Genomic DNA, 10,000 nt, shown 5'->3' on the forward strand with positions numbered 1-10,000 from the left:
GTGAGAGACAGAGAAATAGAGAGAGAGAGAGACAGAGAAATAGAGAGAGAGAGACAGAAGAGAGAGAGAAATAGAGAGAGAAGAGAAATAGAGAGAGAGAGACAGAGAAATAGAGAGAGAGAGACAGAGAAATAGAGAGAGAGAGAGAGAGAAATAGAGAGAGAGAGAGAGAGAGAAATAGAGAGAGAGAAATAGAGAGAGAAATAGAGAGAGAGAGAAATAAGAGAGAAATATATATAAAGAGAGAGAGAGAGAGAGAGAGAGAGAGAGAGAGAGAGAGAGAGAGAGAGAGAGGGAGGGAGAAATAGAGAGAGAGAGAGAGAGAGAGAAATAGAGAGAGAGAGAGAAATATATATATATATATATATAGAGAGAGAGAGAGAGAGAGAGAGAGAGAGAGGGTGGAAAGAGAGAAGAGAGAGAAAGGGGAAAGGAGAGAGAGAAAAAAAGAGAAAGAGAGAGAAAAAAAAAAAAAAAATAGGAGAGAGAGAAAAAAGAGAGAGAGGGGGGGGAAAAGGAAGAGAGGAAAAGAGAGAGAGAGAAATAAAAAAAAAAAAAAAAAAAAAGAGAGAGAGAGGAAAAGGGAGAGAGAGAGAGAAAAATAAAAAAAAAATAGAGAGAGGAAAAGAAGAGAGAAAAAGAGAGAGAGAGAAAGAGAAAGAGAGAGGAAAAGGGAGAGGAAAAAGAAATAGAGAGAGGGAGAGAAAGAGAGAGAGAGGGGGAAAAGGAAGAGAAGAAAAAAAAAGAAAAAGAGAGGAGAAGAGAGAGAGAAAAAAAAGAGAGAGAAAGAGGAAAAGAAAGAAAGAGAGAGAGAGAGAGAGGAAAAAAAAAAAAATAAAATATTAAATTAAAAAAAAAAAATAGAGAGAGAGAGAGGGGAAAAATGGGAGAGAGACGAGAGAGAGAAGAGAGAAAAATAGAGAGAGAGGAGGAGAAATAGAGGAGAGAGAAAAGAGAAATAGAGAGAGAGAGAAGAGAGAGAGAATAAAAAGAGAGGGGGGGAGAGAAGGAAATAGAGAGAGAGAAAAAAAGAAAGGAGAAATGGGAAGGGGAAAGGAGAGAGAGGGAGAGGGGAAGGGGGAGAGAGAGAAAAGAGAGAAAAGGAAAAGAGGGAAAGGAGAGAGGGGAAAAAAAAGAGAGAGAGAAAGGAAAAAAAAGAGAGGAGAAAAAAAAAAGGAGAGAGAGGGGAGAGAGAAAAAGAAAGAGAGAGAGAGAGAGAAAGAAAGAGAGAGAGAGAGAAAGAGAGAGAGAAAGAGGAGAAAGAGAGAGAGAGAGAAGAGAGAGGAGAGAGAGAGCGGAGAGAGAAATAGAGAGAAATAGAGAGAGAGAGAGAAATAGAGAGAGAGAGAAATAGAGAGAGAGAGAGAGAGAGAGAGACATAGAGAGAGAGAAATAGAGAGAGAGAAATAAGAGAGAGAGAAATAGAGAGAGAGAAATAGGGGAGAGAGAAGAGGAGAGAGGAGAGAGAGAGAGAGAGGAGAGAGAGGAGAGAATTATTTTAATATATATATATATATATATATATATGTTTGTAATATATATATTTATATATATAATTTCTCTCTCTCTCTATTTCTCTCTCTCTCTCTCTCTCTCTCTCTCTCTCTTTTCTCTCTCTCTATATATATATATATATATATATATATATGTATATATATATATATATATATATATATATATGTATATATATATATATATAATATATATATATAGAGAGAGAAGAGAGAGGAGAGAGAGAGAGGAGAGAGAGGAGAGAGAGAGAGAAATAGAGAGAGAGAGAGAGAAATAGAGAGAGAGAGAGAGAAATAGAGAGAGAGAGAGAGAAATAAGAGAGGGAGAGAGAGAAATAGAGAGAGAGAGAGAGAAATAGAGAGAGAGAGAGCCCACACACACAAAGAGAGAGAGAGAGACACACACACAGAGAGAGAGAGACACAGAGAGAGGGGAAAGAGAGAGAGAGAGGAGAGAGGGGGAGAGAGAGAGAGAGGAGAGAGAGACGAGAGAGAAAAGGAGAGAGAGTGCGTGAAATATGTGGTGTGTGTGTGTGTGTGTGTGTGTGTGTTTTGTGTGGTGTGTGTGTGTGTGTGGTGTGTATGGTATTTGTGTGTGCATGCGATTTGTGTGTGCATGGTAGGGTGTGTGCATGTGGAGTGCATGTGATGTGTGGTGCATGTGTATGTGTGTGTGCATGTGTAGTGTGTGGGGCATGTTATGTGTGATGTTTATTTGTGTGCATGTGTATGTGTGTGTGCAGTGTGTGTGCATGTGTATGTGTGTGCATGTGTAGTGTGTGGGGCATGTGAATGTGTGTGTGCATGTGAATGTGTGTGTGCATGTGAATGTGTGTGTGCGTGTGTATTTGTGTGCGTGTGTATTTGTGTGCGTGTGTATTTGTGTGCGTGTGTATTTGTGTGCATGTGTATTTGTGTGTGTGTGCATTTGTATGTGTATATGTATGTGTGTATATGTATGCATGTATGTGTATGTGTATGTGTATGTGTATGTGTATGTGTGTATGTGTATATGTGTATGTACGTTTATGTGTTACCACGTCCCTGTGTTCGTGCGTGCTCGCACGTCCCTGTGTTCGTGTGTGCTCGCACGTCCCTGTGTTCATGCGTGCTCGCACGCCCGTGTGTGTGTGTGTGTGTGTGTGTGTGTGTGTGTGTGTGTGTGTGTGTGTGTGTGTGTGTGTGTGTGTGTGTGTGTGTGTGTGAGAGAGAGAGAAAAGAGAGAGAGAGAGAGAGAGAGAGAGAGAGAGAGAGAGAGAGAGAGAGGAGAGAGAGAGAGAATTATATATATATATATATATATATATATATATATATATATATATATATATATATATATGTATATATATATATATATATATATATGATATTATATATATATATATATATATATATATATATATATATATAGAGAGAGAGAGAGAGAGAGAGAGAGAGAGAGAGAGAGAAATAGAGAGAGAGAGAGAGAAATAGAGAGAGAGAGAGAGAAATAGAGAGAGAGAGAGAGAAATAGAGAGAGAGAGACACACACACACAAAGAGAGAGAGAGATACACACACACAAAGAGAGAGAGAGAAACACACACAAAGAGAGAGAGAGAGACACACAGAGAGAGAGAGAGAGACAGAGAGAGAGAGAGAGAGAGAGAGAGAGAGAGAGAGAGAGAGAGAGAGAGAGAGAGAGAGAGAGAGAGAGAGAGAGAGAGTGCGTGCATATATGTGTGTGGTGTGTGTGTGTGTGTGTGTGTGTGTGTGTGTGTGTGTGTGTGTGTGTGTGTGTGTGTGTATGCGTATTTGTGTGTGCATGTGTATGTGTGTGTGCATGTGTATGTGTGTGTGCATGTGTATGTGTGTGTGCATGTGTATGTGTGTGTGCATGTGTATGTGTGTGTGCATGTGAATGTGTGTGTGCATGTGAATGTGTGTGTGCATGTGAATGTGTGTGTGCGTGTGTATTTGTGTGCGTGTGTATTTGTGTGTGTGTGCATTTGTATGTGTATATGTATGTGTGTATATGTATGCATGTATGTGTATGTGTGTGTGCATGTATGTGTATGTGTATGTGTATGTGTATGTGTGTATGTGTATATGTGTATGTACGTTTATGTGTTACCACGTCCCTGTGTTCGTGCGTGCTCGCACGTCCCTGTGTTCGTGTGTGCTCGCACGTCCCTGTGTTCATGCGTGCTCGCACGCCCGTGTGTGTGTGTGTGTGTGTGTGTGTGTGTGTGTGTGTGTGTGTGTGTGTGTGTGTGTGTGTGTGTGTGTGTGTGTGTGTGTGTAACATGAAAAGTTCCAAAAAGGCTGTTTGAAAATTCATGGGAAGGTTAGCCACAGCCTAGAAACCATTTAATTCATTGGACTAGGTTGTTATGACATACAAACCATTTGCAATATTAACATAGCCCTAAAAGTGCTGAGTCCCCAAGGAGTAAATAACTAGTCCTATCTACCTCGCATGTTTACCCTTTTCTTTGATTTTGGTAAGGATTCATTTTTAACTATTACAGCTAATATTGTTAATATTATAATAATCATAATACTGATGCTGCTGCTGATGATGATGATTATAATAATGACAATAACAATAATAATAATAATAAAATTCAAAGAATAGGGAAATTGGGCGAAACCACATAAGCCCTGCTGACCGACTTCCTCACTTAAACATATGATAAACTTTCATATTCTGAGACTGAATTTTGACTTCATGCACATTACATTATGTATGATTCTTCTGGTCAACTTCTGGTATATTTGTTACACGAGACTAATGAAATACAGATGAAACAAAACATACTAATTAAACAGGTGAAAATATTTAAAATGATATTATATAAATATCAAAGTCTATTATTATTACCAAAATTAGTATTTCCCCTTGAGAATATCAGAATGTCCTACATCAACTGTTCTGACAAGATTAGATATATCTCTTTATATAAAACTAATGCAAATACTTCAGCCATAAAATTATAATTATTGCTTCTTATATGACTCCACATTTTCTTAATAGTTTCTGCTCCTTTGAAACCCAGAAAAATATTCTTGTAAATAATTTTATTTCTCAAACATTATCAATATCTAAGGGCCTGACTTACAAATGCTAAATGTACAACTAATCTTTTTTGATGCTGCATAAAAATAGCAGGCAAAAACCTGACATTATGATGGCAAAATGAGACCGAATTTACTGTATTTCTGAAGTTTCTATCCCAACAGATAATTCAAAATCAGCATCCTTCACAGATCTGAATTTCATGTGAAAGAAGCTGGTCACAGCAACAGGTTCTTATTCCAATCTATCAACAAAATTGTTAAAACTTATCATACTGTTCTAATATAGTTCAAGTATCATTATTACACAAGTTATCAATATCATCAGATTTTTGTGTAATATACAGATATAAAGGAGTAGTTTTTTTTAATAAGTACACTAAGTAGACCTTAAAGTTCTTGCAGCCTATATCAAAATGAGCATTAATTTCATGTTAAGCTTATGTGAATAAATTAAATGTTACACCTAAATGTGCAGTTCCTTGGCATGAGAATAAAGCTTTACTAGTATCATTAATGTTACAGCATTTTTTGACATCCTCATTACTACTCATGGCATTAACTCATTCTTGTTTAAAGTAATTGTTAACCATTAATAAGCAATTAGTATGACCAGTATCATATCATTATCAAACTATAATACAGATTTTATTACAACAATAATATAATATCATTCCTTAGAAGAAAATACATATCAGACATTTTTTGTTGTTGTTGAATAAATGATATATCACAGCTCTATTGTACACTTCTTTTTAGGCTAGTAAAATATTACATGTAGTTCATCTCACCTTCTTTTTATCAACATCCTTCCTGTCAAATGCACATTTCTGTTTGCACTGATCACAAGTAAGTGGGGGTCCATACTTCCGCTCTGAGTTAGTGCATCGTTGACATTTGTTACCAATAAAGGCAGCTATAACATTGCAGTATTCACATGCTGATGGTTTGCCATGTTGCTTCACCATAGACTCGCATTTCTTGCAGATTGTGACGGTGCTGCTCTTGCTGAAAGCCACAGAGCATTGTGAAATAGTCTGCCCACACATGCATTAAAAGGGAATCAACACTTACAAGTTTTCATGTAAATGAAAAACCAATGCTAACCTTAAAACATAAATATCCCATTTATTCTAATTATTTATATCAAGATAACCTTACAAGACACAGCTTACCCAGCTTAAAATGTATACTTAAAATGTTATAAAAGTATTATAAACATAAGAACATGTAACCTTAATTATGAAATTATTACATAAAACTACAGGGAATAGGAGAATCCGGTTTCCTTGCAAGGCTTGTCATTAAATGCAATGTAACAGGAATTCATCGGCCAAAAACAAATAAATAAAGACACAAACACTAATTGGTAGTTAAGGAAAAATATATGTAACGGAAATAACGTATACGATGATGAGATTTCAAATTACTTTAATCCTTACCCTGGTGCCAAGGGTTAAGCTGTCTATTTACTGCAATTTTCCAAAATGGAATTCTATATAGTGAAATGCATGCAAAGGGGGTCACATATTCATCTCCTTTAGAATATAATATTGGATCTTTTAAGAGTGAGCAACAATGAAGTACACAAATTACTGTGCATTTTCAGAAAAAAAAAAGTTGTTAATCATCCAAATATCATAGTAGTCTGACAAAATTATACAGGATACTGTACTGAAGTACAATATAAAAGTTTTCACAGTCAAAGCAGAGATCCCCACTAACATGAAAAACAAAGCTAGTGGATGATTATAAACAACTGAAGTAGCATATTAAATCAACCTTGGTAAGTCTCAATGTGTCGCACCATTAAGTGATCCAAAATCATGATAATATGAATTACAGTCTAAGAGAACCTTACCTTTCCTGCTGGAATTCACTTCGACAGTATGTGCATTTTACAATAGGAAACGAACCTCTACACTCCTGAAAAAATTAGACAAAGATGTATTACTTCTGTTTAATCTACAAATCAACATATAAATATCTTTGCATAAATACATAAAGCTCATGTATGTAAATTTCAATAACAGACTTTTCTATATTGTCTACAGTCTACAAAATATATATATTAATTTCAATAGTATTCTTCTTTTGAAGTAAAATTTGAGAGACACTTATTTCTTAAATCATACTTAATTCTACTACTGATGTTTAATCTAAAATTGCTTATTCAGTACTACTTAAGCATATTAAAATCTGTCAGGTTATACCAGGTTCTCCTTTTCACAGTATTGGTAGTGTTATATAGGCTAATCCTTACTCTTATGCAAAGTCAAATGAAACATTTGTGATAAAGTTAAAACTAATCCCCCACCCCACAAAAATAAGCCATACTTGAAATAAATTTACTTTTGATTTGTGTGAAAATATACACCTATCATTTGATTACAAATTTCATGCTGCAACTCCTGTAGCCTAAGATTGACCAAGATTTCACAAGAGACCACATTATTGTCAGAGAAACTAAAAGAACTGATCAGTAACCTATGAGATTTACAGACATTCCTATCATCTTTATTTTATGTAATCAAAAACAATTTGTGATTAATACCTAGGTATAAAAGGTGAGCATGACTTCTAAGAAATCCTGCATGCTTTACTGCTCTATATATGTCTTGCTACTTTAATTTACGCATAAAACCTAATTTCACACATTCTTTAAATTTTATACTCCACTATTCAGTTTTGTGAAATATACATTTTTTCTCTGTAATATTAAGCTCTCAAAATATCAAGGACCAAAATCTGACTTTACTGATGACAACTATGGTCCTCAACTGTGAAATTGAGGTTCTGAGGAGGTTTGCAAGAATTCATAACATGAAATATGTAAATTCACTTTGATTAGACTACTTGGAACATTCTACAGGTTTTGTTTCATCATTAAAAGAAAATATTTCACAAAATTAGAATTTCCCTGATGCATCTAACAACTTCGTTAAAACTAAAATAAATTAATAAACAGTAAACCACAAAATGTATAGCAGCCATTATAAAAGGCATAACTAAGGAACAATTCACATATGATAGGAGTTCAAACAAAAAAATCATAAACAGTAACAATACTGATACTAACAACTGCCTTCTAAAGGCCATATAACCCATTCACTATGTAATTTCCCCACATTATACTGAGCCACGCACTGGGTGCCATGAACAATAAGCAAGCAGCACTTACATGAAAAATTAGAAGTGCAGGAAACCTACATCAACCTCCCTGTCACTCTGTGCTTTTCAATAAAGCATACAAAATATTTCAAGGAATGAGAATGACAAGACTTGCAACCTACTTTTGTGAGCTTTAAACTCCTCAATGACCACAGTCTGGGCCAAACAAGTAGTAGTGGTAGGAATACTTGCCATCCAGTATTTGGGCATAGTTCGCCAAAACTTGATTAGTGTGAGCGGATCCGGATACTTAAATGACATCATGTGGCTCAAAATATGGGCATTAGGCTTATGTGAGTGGATACTGCCAGGTTTGCGATTTGTAGGTTAGGTGCACAAAACACTCATGTGCTGGACAAGACTCCATGCCTCTCCTCTGCAGTGTTATTTTGCCTTTTATGGCACAAGCATTTTTAGCTTTTTTGCTATTTTTATGTCATTTGATTTCCTTTATATGGATAGTAAGAGATTGTTTCCCTTGCACAGTCTATAACTCAGTACAAAAATAATAACACTAAATAACATTTTTATTTGTAATTCTTTTTATTATATTTAATTTTCTGTAATACAACCTGCACTGCCAGTCACAGTAGACAGAAACAGGAACGTGAGCAGGGAAATAGCGTCCTTCCTGGAGCCGGTGCTCTTCCAGTCATGGCTCACGGACATTACATTTCACACTTTTTTATCAATGGAAATAATGCAAAAGCCACTTCCTAAATGTCAAACGAGTCTAACTACTCTTCAAAAGGTTTCTGCACTTGTGGCAAGTCTTCCCTGCCACCCCGACCTTCAGCTGAAACACTCATAACAGCACGTTCCTATCACCCCAGCCCACAGCCAAATTTTACCATGATGGAATGATCATGTCACCTGCCCCTCAAAGCCATTTTTCATGACATGATGGTCATGTCATTCTACTTGTGTAGGGTTAATAAAACAAACTAAAATCTGGCAACTTTTAGGTCAATTTTGAAGCAAATCCTTTTTCTTGTTTTTTGCAAGCATCAAATGCTATTACTTTACACAAAGAAAGTTTCTAATTAGCTGAAATTTGTGAATTGTCAAAAAATTAAAAAGTACTTGGTGTCAACTGGAATCACTCAAAATAAACCATTTACACTTAAAACTTCCTTTATTACCTATTTTTACTTTCAAATGCTATTACAATTATAATAATAATAATAATAATAACCTTGGTCATAACAGGTGATCGCAAAAAACATGCAACGACTGCACTGCATTTTGCTCAAGAGACTAAAGAATATACATTTGAATTTGTATTACTAGAAACATTGTAGCCTCCATATCAAAATAAATTGTTTTCAGTATCACTAATCTAACAATAACTCTCTATTATGGATTAAAAAGTTCACTGAAACATGGAATATGATAAAATAATTTACTTTAGTCTTTTTCTTTAGCCAGTGATTCCAACTTCATGTTGCAGTAAAGCATATAAATAAAAACTGAATTCACAGTCAATTTATTTTCCCATGTCACTAATGACTTTCACAAAAAATTACAAGAAAAAAAAAAGATGATAATAATAATAATAATAATTATTATTATTATTATAATAATAATAATAATAACAAATAAAATGGTAATGTAAAAAAAAATAATAAATAAAAAAAATAAAAGACAAAACTTTTGGCACTTCAATACCAATTCAAAATATATATAGCTGTTACAAGAAATTGACCATATCATAAATATATAAATACTGTAATGTATGTATATATATGTATGCATGTATGAACATGTATTTGACTGGTTTTGACAAAATCTTTCCCAGATATATGTTAATGTGTGTTATTATTACCTAACTGTTCAAAATAATAACAATTCTGTAAAGACTAGGAAACTCAAATGCTTTGTTTACATGTGTTAATGAAGAGTGTAGCAAAAACAGTTATATACAACACTTAGATCCACAGTTAGAATTCCTTGCTCTTATTCCTTTAAAATTTTGGAAAATTTTTCCTGCATGTCAACCAAACGTACAGTAAAATAAGTGTATGGAGTGGTTACCTTGACGAAAACTAAGACCCTTTTCATCTATGGCAAAACGTGTGCAAATCGAAAATAAGGGAGATATAGGCCAGACAAGAGTGAAGATCGCCCCTTCATTTTGTAAGTCCGTCCCAGGTCTAAATTAGCAATATATAGTATACTTGGTAGAGGCCTGCTTGCCCTTGCCAGAGCATGAAGCATTGAGGTCACTGCAGAACTTACGAACCATGCAATTTCATGTGGATT

The 10,000-nt window shown here is 34.9% G+C and overlaps 1 protein-coding gene across 3 annotated transcripts in view; it reads right to left on the reverse strand.

Moving 5' to 3' along the window:
* The window catches only part of LOC119576380 (protein FAM76A-like), a 31,596-nt gene that overhangs the window by 19,549 nt on the left and 2,047 nt on the right, over positions 1 to 10,000 (reverse strand). For 2 of the 3 annotated variants that reach the window (XM_037924041.1, XM_037924040.1), the window contains exons 2-3: positions 6,429 to 6,493; positions 5,359 to 5,575 (exon numbers count right to left, since the gene is read on the reverse strand). In XM_037924041.1, the coding sequence (XP_037779969.1) occupies positions 5,359 to 5,575; positions 6,429 to 6,493 (282 nt within the window). The remainder of the gene's footprint in view (positions 1 to 5,358; positions 5,576 to 6,428; positions 6,494 to 10,000) is intronic. The other variant, XM_037924042.1, reaches the window with a different exon arrangement.

Source organism: Penaeus monodon, chromosome 8, assembly GCF_015228065.2.
Source record: "Penaeus monodon isolate SGIC_2016 chromosome 8, NSTDA_Pmon_1, whole genome shotgun sequence".
NCBI lineage: Eukaryota > Metazoa > Arthropoda > Malacostraca > Decapoda > Penaeidae > Penaeus > Penaeus monodon.